This window comes from Camelus dromedarius, chromosome 9, assembly GCF_036321535.1.
Source record: "Camelus dromedarius isolate mCamDro1 chromosome 9, mCamDro1.pat, whole genome shotgun sequence".
Classification (NCBI taxonomy): domain Eukaryota; kingdom Metazoa; phylum Chordata; class Mammalia; order Artiodactyla; family Camelidae; genus Camelus; species Camelus dromedarius.
The window spans coordinates 35,014,528-35,038,556 of record NC_087444.1 but is presented as its reverse complement, the minus strand read 5'-3'; the positions used below and the strand labels follow the sequence as shown (position 1 = coordinate 35,038,556).

Sequence of the window (24,029 nt, the reverse complement as noted above, 5' to 3'; positions counted from 1 at the left end):
TTTGTTGGAACTTGCTTTGGAAGAGTTGCTTGTGCTGCCACCTTGGAAAGAAAGTTTCTCTGTCCTTTCAGCCAGGGGTGGAGGGAGGGCCGTGGAAGGGGGTTTGTTGGCAGTTAAGTTCTACCAATGTTTTCTCAAGCCGAGACTGAGCTCCATTCATCCTCCTGCCCGTGTGTGGCTCCCTCGCCCCCAGACGGGGCCAGCTAGGCAGCCCGAAGTCTGCACTGAGAACTTGATCCCCCTAATGTAACGATTAAATTTTAGTAAGGGAAATAAAAATGCTTCAGCCAGGAAAAAAAGAGAAAAAGGAGGGAAAGAGAGAGAGAGAGAGAGAGAGAGAGAGAGGGAGAGAGAGAGCAAGCACAGAACAATACTTGTTTTATTTAACTATGAAGAGTCTTTTGACAGCACCCCCTCCCCGCAGGATATGAGAACTCTCAGGCAACTGCAGCCCTGCCCCAGGGACCTCGAAGCAGAGTCAGGCAGGGAGTGGGGGGTTCTAATGTAAACAGTGACCCTGGAGGCCTGGAGTCGGCTCCCCCTTCTTTCTCCTGTCTCCCCATCTCTCTCGCCACCTCGCCCCCAGCCCCACCCCTGCAGACAGGCACACACAGAACACTGAACAACTTCAGGTTCAGGCCGGAGGAGAAGAAAGGTGCTTTGTGAAGGGAAGCAAAACATTCCTAGGGGAGGCGAGGGGCCTGGGGCCTGAATGTGCCCTCAGTCTGGGCCGCGGCGGCCCACCGCCGCTGCCCCCTCTCCCCTGCACCCACGAGGGAGGTGGAGGAGGAGGGCCAGCCCCTAGCCAGGAAGCTCTGGGCGTGGGCAGGGCTTGTGGGAATGATTTCATTGGAAAGGCCTGCGATATTTTTTCCCCTCCCGTGTGTGGTTCTTGGAGAAAGTTGGAGGTGGTGGTGATTTCAGTCGCCTTGGCCGAGCAGGAGCCGAGCAGAGGCACCCGGCTGAGCTTGCCGGCAGCCCCGCTCAGGCCCTCTCGCCACGCCTGGGGCCTCCTGGCTGCCCTGGCCCACCTTCCCCCCCGCACACCTCTCCCTCCCCCTCGCTCCACCCTCTCCAAAACTTAACTGGGCCCTCAGCGTGCAGGGTTCTTTTTTGGTTTTTCTTTTTCGAAGAAGACTCCCGAGAGGAGCAGATGCCACCTAAGGCTCACTGTGTGCCTTGCAAAGAGCTAAAATGTGGAAATGAGTCCTTGGCGTTTTTATCTTTATCAGTTGATTTATTTTTAACCAGCGGCTTTTTTTAACCTTTGTGTTCTGCTGTGTTTCTTGTGTTTAGTCTTCGAGTGCTTTCTCTGACCATGACCCATTGGGCCCTCTCCCTTCTGGCTGGGGTAAGTACTGAGTTCTTCTGTGCCCTCAGCCGCCTCAGCTGATGGTCTACCTTGCTCCATCCTCTTTTCCTGGCTCCTCTTCCTCACTCTCATGCCTCAGTTTCCCATTTTGGCTCCCTCCAGCACACCCTCTGGGGAGGCCCAGCTGGAGCATTTGCAGGTGATGGGGAAAGTAACCGGGTTCCCCTGCACCCCTGTAGCACTCACCTGCTGTAGCTGCAGGAGGGTGACCCTACAAAAGAAATCCCTGAGCAGCCATAGGACTGTTGGGTTTTGGTGCTGACTTGCAAGATGACTCCTCAAGAACCCATCCTATCATTGACTAAGGCACTTTGACACTGGCTGATTCCCAGGTGCATTTGTTTCAGGTCTGTGGCTGTCTGCTTGGAAGGAGCCACCTTACCAAATGTTTCTATGCAGCTGAGATGTTGGAGGACTTCAGCCTAATTTTGACTGATGGAAGCCACCTTCTACTTTTCTATACGGCTGTGAAAGAGGCCAGAGGGAAACAGATAAGAGAGTTGAGCGTGGGCTGGCGACGTTATGAAAGTGCATCTTTGCTAGTTTATAATGCCATGCTGGATTCTCCTTGTCATCGGAGAATTCCAAGTCCTTGGTGTGATTTGCCAATAATGAGTTAGAGGAATGGACATGCAAGACTTAGGAGAGATGGAGGCTTTATGGCTTTTCTGGGAAGGAGTGGGCCTGCGCAAAGGGGTCATGAGAGATGGTGGCCCTCAGTGCATCCTGCAGCCCTGAGCTGGATCAGGGTTTTGTTCAGTGTGCAAGAGTCCCCGGGAGCGGAAGAGGGCAGTTTTTGCAGGAATCGGTGTGTATCGGGTTGAATTTATTTGTTAGCAGAAGACAGTGACTGCTGGTTTGGTGGTGTTCTCAGATGGTATTAAATTGGAGGGGGGTGCTCCCCAACAAAGATGAAGAAGCTGACAATGATGGGATGAGCATCACCTGGAAAACTGCAGCTTTTGAGCTGGATCCTCTCTCTGCAGATACAGCTCCTCCCTGGTAGTAATTTGCAAGGCTGCATCCGCCCCCTTGGACCCGCAGAGTATCACTTAGTCACTTACCACTGCATTCCAGAGGACTGGAAAGGCCTCCTAGCTCTCCTAGTGGGAAAGAGGCCCCCACAGAGAGCTTGGTTTTCTATTAAGGAATCCCTTATGCATACAGGTGACCCACCTGGCTCCCTGTACAGATGAAAGGTCATTGGTAGCTCAGAGATCGGCAGCATGTCGAATGTGAGAGGGTCAAACAGAGGATTCCTGGCTGGGCAGTGCAAGACTCATCAGATTAAGAATCTGTGAGGCTGTCTGGCAGGCAGTAGACTGTGACCTAGAGCAGGGGACCCAGAGTTGTTCCTGGATTTGTAGAGTCAAGTGATTTATTTCTGTACCAGTTCTGTTAAATGATCACCAAGTAAGAGCAGCTACAGGGTCTTGAAAACAGCTCCCAGAAGCCAAGTGTGAAATATTAGAGATGAGAATAGGAGCCATGGTGGAGTCAGTGCTGTTTACGAATGATCAGGAGAACACAGAAGACTATATGAGAAAAAGAATATCTGGCCGAGGCCTCAGGAACCTGCCTGATCAAATCTTTCGGACTTCGTGTCAGCTTCCCCAGGGTGGTGGCAGGACCATCTTCCCAGGGAGAGTTAAGAGTGAACAGAAAGAGCAGCAAAACCATAGGAGAACTGCGTTTAGCACAAGCCTGCTGTCAAGTCCCCTGTGTTCTCCTGCACCCAGTGCTGGGTCCCTTTCTGAACACACCCAAATCCATTTCTTCCTAAATGAGGTCACCTAAGGACTTTCCCAGACCCCAAACTACAATACCGTGTGTAGCGAGGTGGTTCTGGTGGGCCATGGGAGGACCCCACAGGACACTGGCTGGCTGGACAGATCTCCCAGGCTTGGTTTTGGCCCTTGGCAGAACACCAGTGGGGGAGCTAGTTCAAAGTAGAAGCTTCTGGGCTGGGAGCAGATCCTCCCTCCCCTCAGAACCCTCTCAGAAAGCCTGTCTTCTGTGGGATGGTCCCACCGGCTGTTCTGGGTGGTGGTAGCTCTGTAGCAAGGCCGGCCACCTTCTTTTCTTTCTTTCCTTTTGTCTGTGTTTTTGAAATTTTCATCAAGTACCAGTAAGGTAGAGAGAGACCGGGACCCTGGGTTGATACTGTGAACACTGCAGCCTGATACTTGAGGGGAGGTGGCTGGGCTCCCCAGTTCTGTGCCTTTTTCAGCTTTCAGTTTCCCTGTGGCTTCTGGAACTGATTTTTAAAATTTCTTTAACTTCTCCCTGTCATTATAAAAGAAGGAAGTCTATTAGCATTACTTGTTTCCAGGACAGAAACAGGTTTGAAAGCTCAGGAACTTTGAGCTGGGAAAGGTGACAGCTCTTGGGTTCGGAGTCTTGCCCACCATCCACCTAGAGCTGCTGGGTGCCCCTTTCAATCCCTCTCAAGGACCAGAATCGCCAGCTGGAGTTGGGTGTGCCCCTGGAGCCCAGACTTTCTCCCTCGAACAACTCAGAGCCATCGTTACTACACCAGTAAAGGGCAAGAGCGTAAATATTGTCCAGAGGAGAGTGAGAGTATGTCTGAGCTCCCCAAGCACTGCCCCGTCTTGAAGCACACACTTAGGTGTAAGACCAAGATGGCTTTGTAAGTGCCACAACCCCAGGTGTTTCTTTGCACATTTGCTACATAGAGGTTTTCCTGGGATGTGGGAGTTTCAGAGCAAAACTTTGCCTTTACGCAGCAGGGTTCACAGGCTCTGTGGTGCAGAGCACTGATCAGAGAGAGATGAGGGAAAATGGAGCTGCCCCCCAAAGGCGTTGCCTGTGGGACAGAGGCACCTGGGTCGGCTGCTTCCAGTGGACAAAGCAGTTATAGGACCAGCGAGCAGCTGTGATGGACTGAGGTGGGGGCCAGGGTTGAGGGGAGGCTGGGCTGTGGCTCCACTTTGCACACAGCTGGATGCAATTATGCCTCTGGTTTCAGCTGGGCTGCTCCCCCTCCATGTTGCCACACCACCCCCTTCCCTCCAGCAAATCAACCAACCAAAGACGGTGCTTGATGTGGAGTTAAAAATGTGTATATACCTCCTTACTCTGCAGTAGGGAAAGATGTCTTTGTCATTTTTGCCAGTGACAGATTTGAGTGAGCCAGGCTTTTGCTGGTTTGACTTCTCTAACAGGTTGGGAATAGGGGAAAGACATTCAGACCTGGCATCTAGGAGGTGGGAGCCAGAAGGCAGATGACATGGTCTCAAATGTCTCAATCTGAATGTCTTCTTTTCTTTCTTCTCCCCTGGCAGAGAAGAGACAGGACAATGGACGGGTGTATTACGTGAACCATAACACACGCACTACCCAATGGGAGGACCCTCGGACCCAGGGGTAAGGAATCGGGCCCGGAGAGGAGCTGGGCCAGGCCTCTGTGCAGCTCCAGCATTGGCCTCGTGGCCTTGGACTGCATTTGTTCTCCATGGCCGATGTTCTGGCACCTTTAGCCACACACAAGTGCCCTGTGACCCTTAGGATACAGTGTCGGCCCGGTGAGAGCTTGCAGATGGCACCTTGAATTGACTTTCCTCATGGATGGAGAGTGGCCTGGCTGGCAGCTCTTGCTGTTCTCTGCCACTTGTGCAGGCTGCTGATCATGTGATTTCAGAAGGGTTGAGAACTACCCCCCTCCTCAGACACTCTATACTCCCCACCCCCAAGAAGCTAGTCTGGGACTGGGCAACTTGGTGCCTCGGGATTGCTGGTGGCCACTTGAGCCACGGCCGTCCACGCAGGACTGGTTTTTTGGCTTTGAGACAGTGAACGACCTCTCTCTGCTGCAGAACTGTCCTCAGGACTTGGGTATTGCCAAGTGCATTTCCTCAGGGTCCGGGTAAAAGCAGAGGGAAAGCAGCATGTAGGGGACTCCAGCCTCCTTAGCGTAGGGGTCTAGCAGGTGGTGCCAGCCCTTCACCCGTCTCTTCCCATGTTTCCAGGATGATCCAGGAACCAGCTCTGCCCCCAGGGTGGGAGATGAAGTACACCAGCGAGGGGGTGCGTTACTTTGTGGACCACAACACCCGCACCACCACCTTTAAAGATCCTCGCCCCGGGTTTGAATCTGGGTAAGGACTTGGCGCAGGTGACATCACTCTCTGTAAGCACAGGCTGGATAGTGCTGCTCTTACTGCCCTCTAGTGGCCAATTTTGACATCACTCTAGTGGGGATGAGGGGGAAGGGGCTCCTCAATTCAGAGTAACACTAGTGGTCTTTCTCTAAAAGCAAGGCTGGCTTTATTTCTGGATTTTCTTTATAATCCTCAAATAGTGGCAGTCACTTCCTTTCTTTTGGTGCCTCACTTTCCTCGTCTTTAAATTAACGTAGCATCAGCTTTCCTTAGGGCTAACAAGATACGTTGCTAATTTTTGAGAAAGCGCATGGATTCCAGAACATCTTTGCTCTTCCCAGGGCGAAACAAGGTTCCCCTGGTGCCTACGACCGAAGTTTTCGGTGGAAGTATCACCAGTTCCGTTTCCTCTGCCATGTGAGTTGTGGTACCTGCACCTCCCTTAGAGATTGGGGTTATAGAGTTATTTCTGCAGTTTCCTAGCCCAGCAGCAGGTGTCAGAATGCTTGTCTTAGGTGGGAGCAGGTCACTTGTCTCACCCTGAGCAGTTATGTGACCTCGTCTCCAGGAAGCAAACTTCCATTCCTAGGAGAACTAGTTCTCCCTTCCCAGCCCAGGGGATGGGGAAGCCTGTTCAGACAGACAGCTGACCAGACTGAATCGTTACCACCAAGGGCCCGATTTGAGGTTTGTGTTGTTTTTTTTTTTCTTTTCAGTCAAATGCTCTCCCCAGCCACGTGAAGATCAGTGTTTCCAGGCAGACTCTTTTCGAGGATTCTTTCCAACAGGTTAGAGAATAATCATCGTGTCTAAGACCAGGGGCAGGCAGAAGGCTGCTCCCACTGCTCTGTCTTCTGTCATGTGGCCTGTTAAGCCCAAATGGTCGGGTTCCCAAGGCATGGGCCTTGGTGACTGGTATCTGCTGAAAAGCAGGCCTGGGAATACCTTGCCCCCTGCGCCAAGCCTGCCATGGACGGGCGCGGCAGGCTGGCCATCATCTCCTGTCTCCCCAGATCATGAACATGAAACCCTACGACCTGCGCCGCCGGCTCTACATCATCATGCGCGGCGAGGAGGGCCTGGACTATGGCGGTATCGCCAGGTGAGCTGGGCGCCCTGGGAGGCTGAGCTGCACCCCGCTTCCCCAGGCTACAGGACCCATGGCCAGAAAGCTGCCTCCTTCTTGCTCAGACTGTTGCCAGAGCTGTCTTGCATCTTCAGGAACGGGCATGGGTATGGCCGGTCTGAGTGAGCACTGGAGCTGGGTCCTGGGGTCCCCTGCTGGGGTCATGGGGGGCTTCCAGGGGAGGCACTCAGGGCTCTGACTCTCTACCAACCAACATGTCGTTATTTCTGTACTTTAACCAGTCCGGCTGCGCCAGTGGGCAGTGGTTAAACATCGGTATTATGTGGGTGTCCATTAAAATCGATCCTGGGCTTCCTTCCTCTTGAGGCCTGGGTGTCCTGCTATTTACCTGGCATGTCTAAGCCATCTCACAGCCCAAAGGGCATTGATCAATATGACGCTGCATGTTATGTGCTGAGGGTCAATAAAATTAAAGTAGCTAATGTAATCCTAAAAACAGCTCAGAGCATTGTCTTGCCCTGACCCCAGTCCACCTACAAAAGTTAACATACTCTCTGGTAAAACATTGCCTTGGACGGTGGGGCACCGGGGCCCCAGCAGAGAGAAGGCACATCTTTGCCTGTGGTGACCGCTCAGCTTACTGACCTCTTGTGGTGTGGGGACATCTTCTCGCTTGGTGTTGGGTTAACTTGCTTCTGGTCCTCTGTTTGCTGGTGATGTTGCCCTCTGTCTTGGCCCCCGTGGATCTTTTCCCATGGTGATCATGGTAACCTCCTCTCCAGGCTCTGCTTGGTGGTGTGGCTCCTGCCCCCTGTGTGTCTGTCTCTCTGTGTCCTGCCAGTGGTTTTACCCTATGGTAGGTTACGTCATGCTGTTCTACCACAGGGTAGAACCACGGACAGGATACCGGGGCACCCTCTGCATCGAAGGACTCCTCGTCTGCCCGGCCACAAACAGCCCAGCAGCCAGGGACTGACCCCCTTGGGACGTCCCCTTGCTGGTTTAGCTCTAGCTGGAAAAGACTCTGACTTCTGGCTTGAGGCTTGTACCTAGGGCGCAGAGATGCTAAGGCATGGATGTTGGTTCAGATGAATGCGTGGAAGTATGGGAAAGGGTGTGGTGGTGGGGCCTGGGGTGAGGGGATGGCAAAGTGCAAGGGCAGAGAGATATCTGTACTATAGCTGGTGGGAGTGAGGTGTAGATGCCGGACAGGTTACAGAGTTTTCGTGCGTCAGGAGTTAGGGTCATGTTACTGTGTATTCATTTTATGTTGCCTACTCAGGTAGGGTGGAAACAGGGTGCCTGCTCTTCATATAGCACATCTGCAAGATTTAGAAAAAGATGCCCCTTTTCAAGATACTTCTGTGTTGGAAAATGTTCACGATATACCGATTTCATCAGAAAAAGGCAGCTTGATTGCTGTTTGCAGGAAAATTGTTGTGATAAAAGTACAAATCTATGATATTTTAATATAGTGTCCTTGTGCAGTGCACAGCTTAGAAAACTGTGCATGGTGGCTCAGGATGCAAGGAACCCCTTTGCCGTCAGGTGCTCTGGATATCAGATGGAAAGTCCTGGAATGCAGCACCTGGAGCCAACATGCATGCACGCACCCAGATTTTCCTGAGCGTCATCATCAAGTGCAGTTGTTCTGGTCCACCCTGGGTCTCACCCCACCCTGTTCACTGACTGACCAGTTGTTCATAGAGGTCAGCCCAGGTGCTGATCCCAGTGGGGATGACTCCCCAGGACACATGTCTCCAGACTAGGTGCAATAGGATGGCAGAGGACAGTTGCATCTCCAGTGTGGGTGCCCAGGGAGAGATCCAATAGTCTTGTTTTTCTCTCTCTTCTCTCACAGAGAGTGGTTTTTCCTCCTGTCCCACGAGGTGCTCAACCCCATGTATTGTTTATTTGAATACGCTGGGAAGAACAATTACTGCCTGCAGATCAACCCCGCTTCCTCCATCAACCCCGACCACCTCACCTACTTCCGCTTTATTGGCAGATTCATTGCCATGGTAAGACTACACACCAGCAGCAGCCCTGCAGACTGGCACCCCCCTCATCCTTCAAGAACTCCTCCTTAAAACTGAAGAAGCTAGCGACAGTTCTGGAGATAGTTCAGAGCTCTCTCAGTGGCCACCCCAGGGTGTTGAGAAGGTTTTGCGTTCGTTCGTGTCAGGCTTGTCATGTGAAAGCCCAGGGTCCCCGGATCGAAGGCTGCACTTAACATTCCGCACCTCCCCGTTGAGGGTGGGCGATGACCGGCACTCCCTGCCTGCTGCCCATCTCCAGCTGTTGCCACGAGCTAGGTAGCAGCATTTGGGAGTGTCTGACTGAGACTCAGTCCTTCTGGAAGGGGGTTTGGAATCTGCAGTAGCTTAGAACAGAACCCTAGTAGGCCAGGTGGTGCAAGATGAAGGAGGCATCTGTCAGGAGGAGGGCAAAGTAGGCAAGGGGAATCGGATATTTGAGGGTGAATATGGAAAGGGGGTCACGTCCCGTGTGTCCTGTTGAATGTCTCGTGAGCGAAGAGAACCAAGATTGAGGAGGGAGAGCCCGTGGGAGCCACAGACCTGCTGCCGTGTTTGGTAGTTTGAGGTGTTTAATGACTTTCCTTTGCTTCTTCCCCTGACTTCCCAAGTGAGTGCTTAGCCCTGCCTGACTAAATATGTCCCTTCCCCTTGTCTGGAAGTTCTTGGCCAAGGTGCTGGGCTCAGGAAGTGGGCACATTCTTCCCAGTTCTAGAGACCCGCCTGGCCCTGCAGCTGACAGGACAGACCAGTAAAACTCTAGACTATTACTCACCACTGGCCCGCCAGCAGCGACGTCTGCATTATTTTTGGCTGCCTCTGCTGCCCAGCTCTGAGCGTCAGTGAGTCAGGGCTGCCACCTGGAGCTGCCCTGACTGGGTCTTCTCTGTGTGCGCGGGGCAGGCCTCTGCTAGAGTCGGGAGCCTGCGTGCAGTGGGCCGGAGGTGGGCTCCTGAGCAGGCCAGCTCTGCTTGTCCATGAGGTCTGCCGGTGGGATGAGAGTCTGCAGCTGGGACCGAGAGTGCTGCTTGTTTCCCAGACCCTCCCGTCGGCCCCCCGCGGTAGCTGGATGCCCAGGAGGGCAAGGAGCAGTAGCTGGGCTTTGATACTTGCATCCTAGGGAAACCAAGCCTCTCTGCCATGTCTGCCTTCCTCAGGCTCTGTACCATGGGAAGTTCATTGATACAGGCTTCACCCTCCCTTTCTACAAGCGGATGCTAAACAAGAGACCAACCCTGAAAGACCTGGAATCCATCGACCCCGAATTCTACAACTCTATTGTCTGGATCAAGTAAGTCCCTTCCCTGGCCCAGGCTGGAAGGGGAGGGCTCTCTGGTTGGTAGAAGTGCAGGTGGAGCTGCACAAGGTCTAGGTCCCCCAGGCAGGACAGCTCTGGAACTCTCTCCTCGCATCGGGGAGATGTTCCGTGCCAGCATGCTGGGTTCTAGGCCACCTGTGAGTCCCTGTGTCCTATGGGCACTTAAGTGAGTGACAGAGCAGGATCAGGGGAAGATCCCTCAAAGACAGATACCTTCCCTTTTGGTCTCTCTTGCCCCCAGAGAGAACAACCTGGAAGAGTGTGGCCTAGAGCTGTACTTCATCCAGGACATGGAGATCCTGGGCAAGGTGACGACCCACGAGCTGAAGGAAGGTGGTGAGAGCATCCGAGTGACAGAAGAGAACAAGGAAGAGTACATTATGTGAGTCCCGAGGCCCAGGGAGCTGGCAGGCCCGGGCACGGGGGGGGGGGGGGGGGCGGCAGAGACATGGCTAGTGTTTCCCGCAGGGCCTCTGGGGCCTCCTTCAGCCAGGCCCCCATGCCTGGCCCGTGGGTCACCAGGGATGGGGAGAACGTCCCAGTCTGCATTGACTTGAGGTGGCTGCCATGGCCAGTCACAATGCTGACCAGGGCCAGGGGAGCTAGAGCCCGAGGCCCTCTGTTCCAGCTCTGGGTTGCTCTTTCTTTCCAGGTGATAGACTTCAGGACGGTAGGGATAAATTTCTTTGAAGAGGTTTAAAACTTAGATGTCTCCCTCTTCTTTCTCCTAACTGAGAGGGTGTCAGGGTCCTGCCTGCTTCGATCCACTATCTCACATGTGTTTGTGCACGAGTGTGCCCAAGCACTCAGGTCCCTTGGTCCCGTCTTTTCACCTCCGTGATCTGAGGTTCAGTCAGCGGCAGTGGGAGGAGGTGGGGGAGATTTCCAAGATTTAAGTGTCTCCATGTTACTGTGAGGTTTTAAAGGGTCTCCCCGCCTGCCTGAAGTCAACTCTCAGCTGAGACAGTGACCTCCTGGGAAGCCCTGAGCTGCTCCTGAGCAGTGAGCTCTGGCTCCACTGATGGCTGGTCTTTGGTTTTAGGCTGCTAACTGACTGGCGTTTCACTCGGGGTGTGGAGGAGCAGACCAAAGCTTTCCTGGACGGCTTCAACGAGGTGGCCCCCCTGGAGTGGTTGCGCTATTTTGATGAGAAAGAGCTGGAGGTGAGAGCCAAGGTTGTTGGGACCCTCAACCCCTGCCTCTGGGGCAACCCTGCTCTTTGACAGCCTCACTGTGTCCCCACAGCAGCTCACCAGCAGAACCCCAGACTCCACCAGGACTGTGGCAGCTGGCGGATAATTTTGATTTGGGTCTCACACTACCCTTACTTTCAGAGGGTCCACGTGCAAGACGTGTTATCCATACTTTTAAAACTGCTAGCAGAAATAGTTGAAGATGTGTGGGATGGTCTCATCTGCCAGGGAGCGGATGAAGCTGTGGGCTGGTGGGAGAGGAGCTGGCGCTGGGTCGCTGACACTCTTTCTCCCCCCCGCCCCTCAGCTGATGCTGTGCGGCATGCAGGAGATAGACATGAGCGACTGGCAAAAGAACACCATCTACCGGCACTACACCAAGAACAGCAAGCAGATCCAGTGGTTCTGGCAGGTGGGCCCAGGCACTGGTCCCCGTAGTCAGGGCAAGGGTCTTGGCAGGGACGTTTTAGCAGGACGCGAGACCTGATTCGACCCCCACCTCGAGGATGCTTGTTGTGTTATCTTCTCCCTCATGTTTGACACGCTCCTCGCCTCCCCCAGTTTGCAAAAGGAGATGAGAAACCCGACCTTGGGACGAAAGGAGCTGTTGCAGCTGGATTGTGTCCACTGCATTTGACAGGAGCTGTCAGTGGTCAGCCGTGGGCCAGCTCCAAACGCTGGTGTGCAGAGGGGCAGCCTGCAGGCAGGAAGGAAAGCTCTTGTAGGTCATGTGGCCTCTTTGCAGCCAGGTGGGACAGGAAAGCTCCAGAGAGGCTGAACGAGCTCGCTGTCCTGGCTGTGATGAATAGGTGCTTTTGTACGTGGGGGTCTTGGCATTGTGGTCGTTATGAAGTATAGCATACGGAAAGAAGGTTTTTTTGTGGAGGTGAAATTCACATACCATAAAATTTACCATGTTTAGCATTTTACGGTAGACAGTTCAGTGGCTTTTACAACGGCTTTTCACAGTTTTGTGCAACCATCACCACTATCTAATTCTAGAACATTTCATCTCCTTTAAAAGGAAAGCTCATATCCATTAAGCAGTCACTTCCATCCTCAGTACGTTTTTGAAAGCAGAACTTGAATAGGAAGGAGAGTATTTGGCCCCGAGGTATCCTCGAGTCCAAGAAATGTCATAGATTGGTGGGAATGGTTTGAAAACCCAGCGTCTTAGAGTGGCTTTGGTGTTTCCCAGGTGGCAGCTGTCATCCCCCATCCAACCCAGGCTTTGTGTTCTCAGCCCCAAAGAGGGGCCCTGACTCACTGGAGAGTTACAGGTCAGGTGAAGTGCTGGGCTGAGGGGGTCCCTGACGCTGCCTGGGCTCTGGACTTGCAGGTGGTGAAGGAGATGGACAATGAGAAGAGGATCCGGCTGCTGCAGTTTGTTACTGGGACCTGCCGCCTGCCTGTTGGGGGATTTGCTGAACTCATCGGTATGTTTTCCTTTACTCTGCTGGCGCCCTTGGGTGGAGTGAGGACAGCTCAAAGTAGGGGCAGGACCTAGTGTCTTCCTGGAAGGAAGTGAATGGGGGTGGGGCAGAGCCGGAGGAGTCGGAGGAGTCGGAGGGTCCTGCCTTAGGAAGAGACTGTCCTGTTACATACAGTCAATTTTTCTTTGGATATAGGTAGCAATGGACCACAGAAGTTTTGCATTGACAAGGTTGGCAAGGAAACCTGGCTGCCCAGAAGCCACACCTGGTGAGTGTGCTGGTTTCAGTGGGAGGTAACTGGAACCTGAGACCCCAAGAGCCCCTGAGGACAGCCCATGGGCAGAGTAGCTTCAGGGCTTTGACTTTGGCAACTCTTTGGGGCTCCCAGGTGTCGGATTTGGAGAGGAGGGGCTAGGGGTGTCTGGGCCTCTGATCTTTTGGGAGTTGTGACAGCAGTTATGTGCCCTGACAGCCATACCAGGTTTTAAATATCGAAACACTCCTATTCCAATAGGCAAAGAACCGCTGTCCAAGTGCCCCCTTGCAGTTTTCCATTTCCCCTGCAGCCCTGCCTCCTCCCCTAACCCCATCATGGTCCAGGGACACAGCAGGGCTCTCAAAGACCCTTTTCTGGTGTCTGGCTGGCTGGTACTGTGGTCAAGCCACAGTCGCGGGAACTCTTCTGACCCGCTGTGGCCAGGCTGGGGCCAGGCTGTCAGAGCTCTGACCTCCCTGTGCTGACTGCTCCGCTCTTCTTTCTCAACAGTTTCAATCGGCTGGATCTCCCACCGTACAAGAGCTACGAACAGCTGAAAGAGAAGCTGCTGTATGCCATCGAGGAGACTGAGGGCTTTGGACAGGAGTAACCGAGGCTGTCCCCTCCCATGTCCCCCAGCGCACATGTAGTCATGAGTCCTCCCTGCCCAAGAGGCCGCTGGCCCCGCAGCCCCCGGGAGGCCCCTGCAGATGGTGGCCCTGCATGGGACCACACTCATCAGACTGGTGGCAGCAGAGCCTGACCTCAAGAGGCCCTGCCTGCTCCTCCCTCCTACCCACTGGTAGCAGTCTGGAATAAAGTCCCCACGTCACCTTTGGCCCCATCACCCATTGCAAAGTCTGAAGGGCTGACCCTCTTTGCAGAGCTCACCTTTCTCCCCTGAGACCAACCCTAGGCGTGTGTGAGTGTGCAAGGGAGGGGCCGTGTCAGAAGCCCTGGGCCTCACAGGCTGGTTAGATAAGGAGACCAGCCATTCGGGGTAGCCATTCTGGGCTGAGAAAGCCCAGGGTCTTTGCCAGTAAAAGAGGTTCTGTTTTATATAGAACTTTTCTGGTGAGCTGTACAGATGAAGGTCTGAGGGAGAGGAGCTCTGAATCAGGGCCGCCTCGCATCCCTCCCTAGTTGGCTCTCCACTGGAGGCTGAGCAGCAAGGCCCCTCCCTCCACTCAGTGCTGGCCAGTTTGTTCTCTCCAGCAGAGAAAGGGTCATACCAGCTGCTTGGGTGTCAGTGGGATGGAAACAGCAAACTCCCTCAGACTTTCTTTTCCCTTTTACATGAACTTGAAGCGTTTGGTGTGTAGGGTTGCTTTGTGTTTTGTTGTTGGTATGCTGCTGTCACTTTCTGTCAAGGAGCTGGTGCACCAGGTGTGGCTGGGACCTTGAGGGACCCAGCACTGCTGGTCCAAGAACTTCCCAAACAGCTGCTCCTCTTAGGAACCCGCTTAGCAGTTCTGTGAGCTCAGGCAGGCTTGCCCTGGTGGCCCAGCTTCACGGCAGCCTCGTCCCCGAGGTCTGGACAGAGTTGGGAAGAGGGTTGTTGTCCCGAGCGCCACCCCAGCCTCGCCACCTCTATAGAGAAGAACTCCCTTTGCTCGATGTAGTGACGGGGCACAAGCGGCTGACCTGCCAGGCCCCCGGACCTCCAGGTGGGGCCATTCGTCTGGGTTGAGGATGCAGTGGATCCCAGCCACCTGTGGAGTGTGTGCACTCTGCCTAGAAGTGAAGCTTTCCCTTCACATAAGAAGTGATGTGCTTGGAAACCAGCAGGAGGGCCCTGAGCTGCTGCACACCGTCTGACTTGATTTCTCGTGCTCGCGCCAGCCCCTTCCGTGGGCATTCTGCCACATGTGGAGATCTTCAGGTGACCGTGCTCCTCTGGGATGCTGCGGTGGTGATTGTCGCAGACTCCCCAGTTAAGGCCTTCAGGGTTCTAGCTCCAAGCACCAGCTGCAGACTAGCTGGAGCTTCCTGGGTCCCCAGGCAGGCCCTCAGACCGGTCATGGGGCCTTCTGAGGACAGTCTCATGTTCCCAGGTCCTCATCCTTACCCCGGCCCATGGTGCGTGTGCTGATTTGAGTGACTCAGCTCACCGCAGCTCAACCTTTCTTCCCTCAAATCGTTTGCTGTGCTTCCCTGCAGCATCTCACCATGTTGGGGGTTGGGGTGCAAGCTGCCATGTGAGGTTTGGAAGCCTCAGGCTCGTGGGTATGCAGGGTGTGTTCATGTGGGTGTGCGTGTGTACATACGTGTATGTAACTGAGGTGTCTGTACGGAATGCCCTTTGGTAGCTCTGAGTTGGTCACCGGATCGTTTTGTAACGCCCACCCCCTTGCCTCGGTATTGCCAGTTTCTTGTGCAATAAACAATCAGCAGCTGTGGGTGGTGTTGGCGTGGATGTGTCCCAAATCATTGTCCTCTGGGTGCCACAGACCCTCCAGGTCTGGATGGGGTGGAAATTCCATGAACTTGCTGGTTTGAGGAGGTGTGTGTGTCATTAACCAAGACAGCCACCTTTCTGATGGGCGGCTGAGTCCTTGTCCAGGGATCACGGGCCTCAGTTCTCGGTCACTGGCCTCACAGCACCCTTGTGGCCTGGATTTCTTTGAGCAGTTGCCGTGGGGCCAGAGCACTAACAGCTGAGGCTGCAGGTTGGACAGGCTTCAGGAACGAGGTCCTGGGAATAGTGTTCTGGGCAGATACTCATTTGAGAAACATTTCCTGGGGTTCCTTGAGTTCCTGATGTTAGAGGCACTCCCCAATCTTGAACTCACGGTCAGACAAGGGCTTGCCGCCCACTTTTTTGAACATTTAAAGGTTCAGATGGGACCCATCAGTGTGGTCTTGATGCATCAGACTTGAAATGAGTTTGTCCTGGATCAAGCTTTGCTCTCACTGGGCTGCTTTCCGAGGGAGGCAGAGATGTGCAGAGCACCTCCACCCCAGAGTTCATCGGCTGAATTCACCACCCCCCAGCTCCAAAGCCTTTTTTCCCTTGACAGGGCAATGCTATACTTTGAGGAAATTATCTGTACACTATACAGACGTCTCATCAAAAATTCGAAGAAGACATCACAAGTGGAAATTGTTCTCTACTGTCTTATCCCCAGAAGTAACTGCCGTTCCATTTGCTGTCCTTCCAGACTGTTGTGGGTAAAAATCATATATACGTATAATTTAAACATATACCTGAAATGAGGCCTTAACACATGTTGGACAACTCATCTTATTAAATGAGATACTAGGGACACTTCTCCATGTTTGTCAACATAGGTCCAATGAATTCTTTACTGTGTGGTATTCCCGGTCGTGGTCGTTCTGTAACACACCTGCCTTTGTCCTAACGGGCACTGCATTTGTGTCCCCCAGTTTGCTGTGACTGCTCTCAGCCAGGTCTTGTGCACCAATGCTGCTCTTCCAGGAGGCGGCAGTCCTGGAGTTGGATTGTTGATTATCCACCTTTATTTTTAGGCAAAAAAAATTTTTATAAAGGTTTAAAATTCCAGATAGGAAGGGTCCAAAAGGAAACCCCCCTCTTTTGTTCCTTAGCCCTTCTGATCACCTTCTAGAGGCAACCATTGTTGCTGGCCACTTTTGGATCCTTCCAGATAGACTTTAAAAATCCCAACAGATTCCACTCAGTTACCCTTCAAAAAGGTTCTTGTTTCACCAGCCTTGGCAATGGACAGGACCCCTTGCCACCCCACTCTGTGAATCTATGAGCTCCCTGTCTGTCCTTCCAATTCTTCTGTCAGTTTTCCATCTCGTAACTCTGGGCATCTGCCCTTTGACTTCTACGTGATCAAAGTGTTGTTGTTGTTTTAACCAAGTATGTTCTATAGTGAAGTCTACTTTTTCCGAAAGTTTATTCAGAAGACTGAAAAGCAACAAAATTGTTTACATTACTGTGATTATATAATTGCTGTTTACTCCAGAAGTAGATAGTATAACGTAGTACAACTATTTCTTCCTCATACAGCTCTGTCACCCTAGGGGTTTTAATTCCCGATCTTTGCTTTTATTATATCCTCATTTTTTTCTTACTCTGAAGTGTTGCAAGTTAAATTAGATAGGCAGGAAGACTCCCCACCCTGTGGGCTTTAATTAGTTCCTGATAAAATTAACCAAAGCTATAAAATTATTTTGGGAGTGAAGAGCAGATAAGACTTCCTTTGTCACCCAAGGTCCCCCAGTGGGGCTTCCAAGTGCCCACAGGACTTAGTGTCAGTTGGGACCTCACTGAATCTGGAAAGCTCAGTTCTTGCTACCCAGCTGCCCGTCTTATCTTGGGACTCACATCACCTTTCTCTAAAAACTTACACTAAAGATCTTCCATTCAGAGGATTGCTTACAAATAGCAGGTTCTTCTTGTTTTTGAGCCAAACTAAGCAGCAATAAGGTTCTAGCCTCATCTTGGGGAAGAAAATGGAGTCAGCGCCCTAAGTTATTAGGGCTCACTTCCCTACAGTCTTCCCCAAGAATATAATTTTAAATATGCCTTTCTCCAGGTTCCTCTGATCCTGAGGCTGGTTCGAGTTCCACAGCCACAAGCTCAGTTTCCTGTGGTCCATGCTGCACAAGTCAAGCCCCAATCAGCTGACTCAGATTGGAGCATGTGACTTTTCTTTGGCACACGTTCTCTTATTTCTACCTTTTGAGCATCATCATGGACTCCGGGCCTAACTCCAACTCAGCTGGTCCTAGTGACAGTAATTACTGTTCTCTTTTTAATGCTTATCACAATTTTGACCCCTTCAGTTCGACTCTCTTGTCACCCCTCTGGATGTCTTTGAATGTCTGCATGATATTCCAGTCCCAACTCTAGTTCTCTTGCCTAAAATCAACTACTTCACTAGGAGCACTGGTTATTTTTGGTGTAAAATACTCCTAGAAACCAAAATATGGGGCTCTGTCAAGGTGGCACCATGAACTCATGACTTGATCAGCTTCTCTGCTCCAAACACATAATATGAAAAGAGAAGATAAAATATAAAAAGAGAGAAGGGGGTGGAAAAAGACTGGTTCAAAAATGAATAAGTTCATGTGTTAGAAATAAAACAAAGATGCAAAGCGCTGAGCAAGACTGAAGCTGTGGGCCTGCTGCACCTAGAGCCTGGCAGTGGTGGCAGAGTTCCGCTGCTCTGGAGCAAGGGGTTTCATTATCCTCCACGATAGATGGGGGGGTGGGCACCATTGTGTACCCAGCTATGGCTCTGAGAAAGATGGGAGACCCAAGGAGGCAGAAACTCATCAAGCCAAACCATCTCACTGGTTCTGGCCTGAATCTATGACATTCCCAGGTCACCCCAGGCCAGAGCCCCAGACTGCACTCAAAGCCCAGGCTCTTGGACGGAAGCCCAGCAGGACACGACATGGCAGCTGCAAAACCATTAGACAGGAAAGAGTGAGCGCAGTCGGAGAAGGAGCTAAAGAACAATTCCTTACTCAAATTTTTTTTGGCTCCAGATTTCAGAGAAGGACACTCATGAGTGGTCTCTTGCCTGCTGATCTTTGCTGTAAGGGGATTAGTTGGCAAGTGGGCCTATTCATGGGGGCCTTCAATGGCCCTGTTTAGAGGCCTTTTCTCTCGGGTGACCAGTTTCTCCAGAGGTGACCCCTCTGTTCCCTGCCTGAGGGGAAGACTGTACCTGAACCAGTAACCTGCCTGTAGGCTTCCTGGTAACAAGGAGCAGGAGGGAGCGGGGCTCTCAGAGTCCTGGCCACTGACTTGACCTTTTCTCTACCCTCAGTCCTCTGCTCTGACTCCAGTCCCTGAGCCTGGGGCTTCACTTGACCCCTGGTCTCCTGCAGCTGGCAGAGGGGAGGTAGCCAAGATGTATGGGGCTTGACTGGGGACCTGGGTATCCCACTCTTCTGTGTGGAAGCTTTACCCAGTTTTCACCTCTCCTCCTGCCTTCCTGCTGCCCCCAAGTACTGAGTCTCTGAGGACTCGCTCATTTCCTGTCTAACTCCTCCCTCTGCTTGGTTAGTTACACTCTTCCACCTGCTTCCCACCTCTGAATACTTTGTTTAACAACCTTGTCCATCCCTGAATCCTCTTCTGCTCTTTTGCCCTTGTGGATTAAGACTTTCATAAAGCTTTCTTGACTTTGGCAGGCTGGAGAGGGAGAAGAGATGCTTAATCTGCTATCAGTTAACTTCCTTTCCTTTGATAGGTCTACCTGCAGGCGGCTTGCAGCTGTGCATAGAGGTCCCACTTGGGGCTTGGATGTTTCATTATATTGAGTTTCAGCTAATCTGCTGTGTTTACCCCCATGGCACTAACTCCTTTCCCCGCTCAGAACACACCCTCGTTGGCTAAGCCCCTTCCACGTGAATTTGAGGCTGGGGCTCCTGCTGCCTGGCCATTGTTCCTGCTTTCCTTCTTCTAGAAATGTGTCGAATTCCTTTGTCCACCTCTCAGATGCTACTTCTCAAATTGGGTCAAATGGTGAGGGCAAAATGAGAAGTGTTTGCCATTCACTCACTCATTGTAGTGGGGTCTTGGCAGGGAGAAAACATACATATGTGTCAGAACTGATTTTTGCTAATCAGTCATGATTTTGCACCTCACCTCTTAAGAGCACTGGCTTGGTTCCTAACACTAAGAGTTTGTTTTGTTTTGCTTTGTTTTGTTATCTCCAGAGCCACTGGCAGCAATAAGTAGTTCTGCTTACAAATGAGAGGGATGTTTACTTCTACATTTTCTATTAACAGTATCTTTGTTCTAAGACTTTCATTAGGTACTGAAATTAAAAATGAAAAACCCGCTTGTGGGTTACCCTGGGGAATTCTTGTTTATATCTGTAGGAGGCAGGCTTCTCAGGTGGCCCCTACGCCCCCTTCCTGGGATGCACACCTCCTGGTGTAATCCCCTCCTCCTGAGTGGGGCTGCTCTAGTGACTTACTTCTAACCAACAGAATGTGGCAAAGTTGATGGGCTGGCTCTTCTGTGATTAACTTACAAAGGGTTATGATCTACTTCTTGCTAGCTGATTCTCCATCGCCTTCTCGGCTTGTGTACTTGGATGAAGCAAGCTGCCGTGGTGGGGAGGCCCATATGGCAAGGGACTGAGGGCCTCTTCATGTCAAGAGCCAGTGAGGAGCTGAGGCCCTCCATCTAACATCCCATGAGGAACTGAATCCTGCCAACAACCATATCCTCTTGGAACTTTGAGACGGCAGGAGCCCTGCTGACACCTTGACTGCCACCTGTGAGCATCGCTGAGCAGAGAACCCAGCTAGACTGTGCCTGGGTTCCTGACCCACAGAAACTGTGAGATAATTGTACTGTTTTAAGCTGCTAAAGTTTATGGTAATTTGTTATGCAGCAATAGATAACTAATACACTATCCCAGGTCAGATTAAATGTCCTTGGATTAGCATTTCTTCCATGTCCAGGGTCCTGAACATGGTCATGATTTTTAATAAATGAAAGAGCTGTGGCATGGAGTCTATCTGAAGATCAAGAAGTCACACTAAGGAATACAGGCAGAAAGGTACCAGTATCACTCTTCTTCCTTTTCTTGGGGAAAGAAAATACTGGGGGTGGGGTGGGGGTGGCATAGTAATTTGAGTCCTTGCCTCCAGCCTGTGGCCTGACATCGCTTCCCAGGTGGCACTGAGGGTCTCAGAGGCCTTGGGTCTGGCCCAGCCTGCGACTGTGGCCCTCTGCCTTTAATGCAGGAGGCAAATGTCATTAGTGCTTACCTGGGCTTCCAGCCAAACCCAGTTGGCAAGAGTCATGTCCAATCTCTCAGGGACAATTTTGGGTCCATTTCCTGTATAATTACAGGGTGAGTGGTAGGGTAGTTGGTGCCATTGCAGCAGTGAATAAGCCAGAAGGATGGCTTTTGCTGCCCCAGGACTCCCACTGGGTTTGGTTCAAGGGACACATCTCCTACCCCAATAGAGCCTTCCTCATAAGAATCCCCTGGGGGACCATGGGCATAGAAGTGTTCTTTTCTTCCAGAAGGGAATTCATTTCATCCTTGAACTTTCAGTTTTTAGAGTCATTGTTGTTTGCTACCTCTTGTGATTTGTTCACATTGGTTAAAATATGGGGTATATGGAGTGTATGTGGTGGGGGAGAAGTGGCTCACGCACTAACCTTTGGCTCTTATCCTGTCCCTACTTTGAACAGGAGCACACATCCCTGAGGCATCGGCTGGCTGTCTGCCATGGGGTATAGGAAGCCCCTGGATAAGTATTTTTTCCAGCTTTATTGAGATATAATTGACATACAATGTGTTAGTTTAAGGTGTACAGTGTGGTAACTTGATGACTGTGTGTGTGTGTGTGTGTACTGCAAAATGATTTCCACAGTAAGGTTAGTTAACACATCCATTACCTCACATAGTTACATTTTGTTATTGTTGTTGAGACCATTTAAGTCTGTGCTGTGGTGAGAACATTTAAGATCTACTCTCTTAGTGACATTCAAGTATACGATACAGTACCGAAGGCTATCTGTTGAAGGGTAGGAGGTGGGGATAAAGCCGGGGTTGAAAGTGAGGAAGAGGCGATAATGGATGAACTAAATATCTTAGTTGGTTATTTTGGTTAAAAGATTGGTGAAATTATGTTAGTATTGATCAGACACTAGCTGTAGCATAGAGATAGAGGTCAGTGCTGGTGCTAAGCTGCAGAGAAGGAAGACACTTTGTGGAGTGTAACAGTCACATATGTATGAGGAGAGATCTTGAGCTGGGAAAGGACTTCTTAACTATGATCCACACAGGGCTAACCATAAGGCAAACATTTGGTAGATTTATCTACATTGAAGTAAAGGTCTTCAAACTTCTTTTTTTATTTTTTGAAGTATAGTCAGTGTACAATGTTGTGTCAATTTCTGGTGTACAGCATAATGTTTCAGTCATACATAGACATACATATATTCCTTTTCACATTCTTTTTCATTATAAGTTACTACAAGATATTGAATATAGTTCCCTGTGCTATAGAATAGAAACTTGTTGTTTATTTTATATATATTAGTTGGTATCTGAAAATCTCGAACTCCCAATTTATCCCTTCCCACCCCCACTGGTAACCATAAGTTTGTTTTCTATGTCTGTGAGTCTGTTTCTGTTTTGTAAGTAAGTTCATTTATGTCTTTTTTTTTTTTTTTTAAGATTCCACATATATGTGATCTCATATGGTATTTTTCTTTCTCTTTCTGGCTTACTTCACTTAGAATGACAATATCCAGGTCAAGCCATGTTGCAGCAAATAGCATTGTTTTATTCTTTTTATGGCTGAGTAGTATTCCATTTTAACTTCAACTTCTTTATCCAGTCATCAGTTGATGGACATTTAGGTTGTTTACATGCCTTGGGTATCTAATTCCATATGTGCAGAAACCACATGGAAGGAGTCTTAAAAACAAAGATTCCCAGAGATTTTAATGCAGGAGGCAAATTGTATAAATTTACAATGCAATAAACGATATCTGTAAAGAGTAATAAATACTCAAAAGGCATCATATCAATGCTTTTACTACATTTTACTATCATGTGTGTTCTTGAGGTTATTTTTAGCTGTTGTATCCATTTTTAAGTAATACTGTGTAATGCTGTGCTAAAGTGCATCTTTTCCTAATTCATGTTGGTATCTTGAAATCAGCCATGGTGGGAGTATTTACACCAGGGAAGTTGGCAAAGGCCACAAATCAACACCCCTCTTTCTTTTTTTCAGAGAACTGGTTATTACACATTTACCAGCACACTGCTGAGTATGGTTCTGAAAGAAATCAGGAGTATCAGTAGTGAGGAAAATCAAAGCACGAGCTATCTGAAGGGCAGAGAAAAACTTGTCTATTCATTGCCGAGTAGTTGTGTAGAATACAGCAAGGGTGGAGGTGTGGCAACTCGACCCAATCCTTTTGTACCTGTATGCTCTCCAAACTTCTTCAAAATTTTGCCTGCATGGTTGCAGCCAAAAACAGAAATGGCGGGAAGCACCTTCGGGGAAAGTTCCCAATTCTATGCTGAACTGGCAAGCAAATGGTTCTCTTGCAGAGGTGAGATTAGTTAATGGTGCCATCTAGCGTTGAAGAACAGATTGGCTCCAAAGAGGAATGCATAGAAAGATTTCTCTTGATTTGGGCCTTGGACACATTAATAACATAGTTTCCTCTTCCTTTCTTTTCCTACTTCCATTTCCCTATTTCTGGGGTCATTTTCTACCTACTCCCCCAATGAGAATAGCCATTTGTGTGGTTTTTTTTTTTTTTTTTTGAAAGATATGAACTCAGTGTTGCTCCTAGGCAAAATAATACCAAATGCTGAGTTAGCATGGCATAGATATGCAAATCAGCACTTGCCTATATTATGTATGATGATTTGGAATGAATTTGTTTAGGGAAACTGTAGCAGTCTTCTCTTATAGGTCACATAAATCAAATGCTTCTCTGCTTTTCCAACATGCCCGATATCCTTTATATTTCCTGTGACAGGCAGATGAAGTAGTTTGGTTAGCATGCTGTAGTGTAATAGACAATCCAAATTCATTCTCAAGTTTTATTTCTGCTTCATAGATATCTTTGGTCAAAGAAAAGTCTTGTTCACAACTTCCCAGTGAATGGGGTCTTTCATTCTTTTATGAGGACCTGTGTTGTCTTTTATTTGAAGTTTAAGTAATCGTGTATGTTGTAACTAGAGGGTCCTCCAAAAACTGGAGTAAAATTCTGGGGTTGCTCATTCCTATTAAGACAGGTTTTTACTTTGCATCTTGCACCCTGGAGAAGTAATATGGTAGCCCCTCAGTAAAGGTTACTTCCCTTTGTCCCTTTAGTGATTGATGATCTGAGTAAAATTAAAGAACATTTAATTAGTGGGCCCAAAGCTGTTGTTCCATCCTGATAGTACCCATCTTTTCATTAGGGATTACTAACCTGTAAGTTCAGAAATATTCCAAATGTTAGTTACCAAACAGAAAACCAGTAAGGAATAAATGCCATCCTCGCAAGAGCAGCCTGAACTCTGTAGGTCATTCTGAAATGTTTTGAAAAGGAAGCAAAAGTAATGACACAACTCTGGATATGATATCCCAGAATTGGGATCAGAATTTCTCCAGGATACTTATTCAGTGTGTTCAAAAACAACAAAAACAGTTTAGAAATCTCATCTTGAGACTGCCAAGCTATCCAAACACATGGCTTTATTTTGAGTGAAGATTGTGGGTTTTGTAGTCAA

At 50.1% G+C, this 24,029-nt stretch overlaps 1 protein-coding gene across 4 annotated transcripts in view; it reads left to right on the top strand.

Moving 5' to 3' along the window:
- The window catches only part of WWP2 (WW domain containing E3 ubiquitin protein ligase 2), a 118,191-nt gene extending 102,976 nt beyond the window's left edge, over positions 1-15,215 (top strand). For 3 of the 4 annotated variants that reach the window (XM_031458167.2, XM_064489016.1, XM_010979208.3), the window contains 14 exons: positions 1,297-1,351; positions 4,678-4,759; positions 5,362-5,490; positions 5,835-5,910; positions 6,210-6,281; positions 6,507-6,595; positions 8,442-8,601; positions 9,774-9,907; positions 10,176-10,316; positions 10,977-11,097; positions 11,435-11,539; positions 12,467-12,563; positions 12,756-12,828; positions 13,327-15,215. In XM_031458167.2, the coding sequence (XP_031314027.1) occupies positions 1,297-1,351; positions 4,678-4,759; positions 5,362-5,490; positions 5,835-5,910; positions 6,210-6,281; positions 6,507-6,595; positions 8,442-8,601; positions 9,774-9,907; positions 10,176-10,316; positions 10,977-11,097; positions 11,435-11,539; positions 12,467-12,563; positions 12,756-12,828; positions 13,327-13,426 (1,434 nt within the window). In that variant the 3' untranslated portion in view covers positions 13,427-15,215. The remainder of the gene's footprint in view (positions 1-1,296; positions 1,352-4,677; positions 4,760-5,361; positions 5,491-5,834; positions 5,911-6,209; positions 6,282-6,506; positions 6,596-8,441; positions 8,602-9,773; positions 9,908-10,175; positions 10,317-10,976; positions 11,098-11,434; positions 11,540-12,466; positions 12,564-12,755; positions 12,829-13,326) is intronic. The other variant, XM_031458168.2, reaches the window with a different exon arrangement.
- Positions 15,216-24,029: the final 8,814 nt, after the last annotated feature.